The 2,756-nt window shown below is 40.3% G+C and overlaps 1 protein-coding gene across 1 annotated transcript; it reads left to right on the forward strand.

Moving 5' to 3' along the window:
• Window positions 1–337: 337 nt before the first annotated feature.
• On the forward strand, window positions 338–2,437 carry LOC104959881 (transmembrane protein 185A-like; the record flags this gene model as incomplete). The annotated part of the gene is made up of 2 exons (XM_010787793.1): window positions 338–605; window positions 1,443–2,437. Coding segments are annotated over 2 exons (519 nt in total), but the record flags the coding sequence as incomplete, so codon positions are not given.
• Between the last annotated feature and the right edge of the window lie 319 nt (window positions 2,438–2,756).

Below are 2,756 nucleotides of genomic sequence, written 5' to 3' on the forward strand. Positions count from 1 at the left end.
AGCTGAGTTTCTTCCAGTTAAGTGGGTATGACACATTCATAGTTTGTTAAATGTTAAGAAGCTCTGAGACACAGTTTCGTGAAAAAAAAGCCCGGTAGCCCCGTCTTAACAGGTTACATTGCAAACAAGATGGCCTGGAAATGATGAAAGCATTATGGTTTGATCAAATGGAAAATGTGGTGGGGAAGCATCTCAAATGTTATTTTAGGGGCATTGCATGAGAACAGTAGTAGACTGTAAATATAACCCAACTTATAAGACGCAGCTTATATCATAATACGAACGTGTCTCCATTTTGTGGCTTTAATTATTTAGATGCAATCACTGAAATAACTAGGTGATCAAAATACTGTGTGTAACACCTCTCTATTTTATACACACTGTTGGAGATAAATGTTCAAACTGGAGCCACAGACCACGAGGAGACAAGAGTTGTAATTTCTTTGCGTTTGTGTTTAATACGTGTTATCTCACTGTTCAGATCCTTCTGGTGCACAAGCTGGACGGCCACAACAGCCTGAGCTACGTGTGTGTGTTCGTGCCTCTGTGGCTCTCGCTGCTCACACTCATGGCCACCACCTTTGGTCAGAAGGGAGGAAACCACTGTGAGTGTCTACAGAATGAACAGATCCTTTACTCAAGTAGAAGTACAGATACTCGTGTTCAAAGATACTCTGGTGAAAGTAGAAGTACTGACTAAACTTCTTTACTCAAGTCAAAGTAAAGAGGCTTTGAAATGTACTTCAGTAAAAAGTACCCATAACAGCAGCTGTTTTAAAGAGTACCTGACCTCCCTTTATATTAATAGAACAATAATGTCATTGTTAACTAATGAATGTTTCCATGCTGAACAACGGCAACATGACAACGTTTTCATTGGTCCCTCTTCTTTAGAGAAGACCAGGAAATGATGGATACACGGATCGTGTTCAAATCAATAGGCACGCAATGACTCTAAATAATAATGATCACGCCACCAAACACACATTCAGACTAAAGGAACCAGCCTGTTTGGGAAATGTGAGAAGTAGAAAGTACAGGTATTTGAGTTCAACATGTAAGAAGTAGAAAGTACAGGTATTTGTGTTCAACATGTAAGAAGTAGAAAGTACAGGTATTTGTGTTCAACATGTAAGAAGTAGAAAGTACAGGTATTTGTGTTCAACATGTAAGAAGTAGAAAGTACAGGTATTTGTGTTCAACATGTAAGAAGTAGAAAGTATCAGGTATTTGGGTTCAACATGTAAGAAGTAGAAAGTACAGGTATTTGTGTTCAAAATGTAAGAAGTCAAAGTAAAAAGTTGTCAGAAAATGAAGTATTGGAGTAAAGTACTGATACCAGAAACATGTACTTCAGTACAGTAACAAAGTATTTGTACTCCTCTGAATATATTTCATTATTTCCCCTCTGTTAACTCTTCCTGTCGTGATGTTTCCCACAGGGTGGTTCGGCATCCGTAAGGACTTCTGCCACTTCCTGTTGGAGCTCCTCCCCTTCCTGCGTGAGTACGGCAACGTGTCCTACGACCTGCAGCGCAGCGAGGACCCCGAGGCGGCGGAGGACCTGCCCGTCCCCGAGCCGCCGCCCAAAATCGCTCCCATGTTCCACAAAAAGACGGGCGTGGTGATCACTCAGAGCCCCGGGAAGTACTTTGTCCCGCCGCCTAAACTCTGCATCGACATGCCCGACTAAACTCATTTAAGCGAAGACTTCTGGACTCATGGAGCGAGGACATTTACCTGAAGATGCTCCTTTACCTAAACTCTTTTCCAGAGCAACACATCGGAGCCTAAATGGGGAAAATGTGGATCCAGAATCTTCTTATATTTTGACGTTAAGACCACCCTGCTTAAATCTGTTGAGGATATGGACCCTAAAGGAAGTCTTCAGATTCTCTGGGATTTAAACTTTTACTCATGAGAGATGACGGATCGACGTGGATTAGCTTATTTGACTTTTTTAGCGAATCGAAAGCAAAGATGGCGCTTGTCTTGCTTCGTGATGGGGACCATTGGAGAGCTTGAATTGGGGGTCTCTTTTCACCCGAAAAAAGAGGGAAGTGGAGTTAAAAAAGTATGTTTTCCAGGTCTGTTTTAGTTCAATACTTCCACACACACGTATACAAATTAAGAATTATTCGTCTTTAAATCATTCTGTGTGACTATTGTCTTAAAACACACCTGAAAAAAAAAACCTCCTTTTAGATGAGAATGATAGAAATGGCACTTTGTTAGTCAACATGAGTCCTGTCTGAACCGACATTTCTTTTGTATTCCTGTTTATTTTTGTTGTTGTAAATAACAAACGATGTCACGTTAGGGACCAGAGTGGAGATGGCAGGGTTGAAGACTAGAAAAAAATTGCGAACAATCACCCCCCCCTTTATTCTTATTCAACTTGTAAGAGTCAACAGAATAAATAAATACCTTAAAATAAGCCTTTTTTTAAAGGTTTTCTTATGTGGATGATTTACCGTGCAGCTTTCACAGTATTGTTTATTATTATTATAGCAGACTGTAGAGGATTAAAAAAGCTTTGCATTGCCCCTTTAGACCAATTCAAATCCTACACATCAGCTTTCCCTGGCTCACACAAGAACAACTAAATACTCTTTTACATCCAAATCTTCTTACTAGTACATATAACACCTGTATGTGTTTGCACATTGCCTAGACCCTCCAGAAAAACGCGGGCAAAATTCCTTGATTATGCGAAACATGCGGGGTTTTTATGTGATTTTATGCGGAGAGTTGCG

The sequence above is a fragment of the Notothenia coriiceps genome, unplaced genomic scaffold (assembly GCF_000735185.1).
Source record: "Notothenia coriiceps isolate Sejong01 unplaced genomic scaffold, NC01 NC01_scaffold00031226, whole genome shotgun sequence".
Lineage (NCBI taxonomy): Eukaryota > Metazoa > Chordata > Actinopteri > Perciformes > Nototheniidae > Notothenia > Notothenia coriiceps.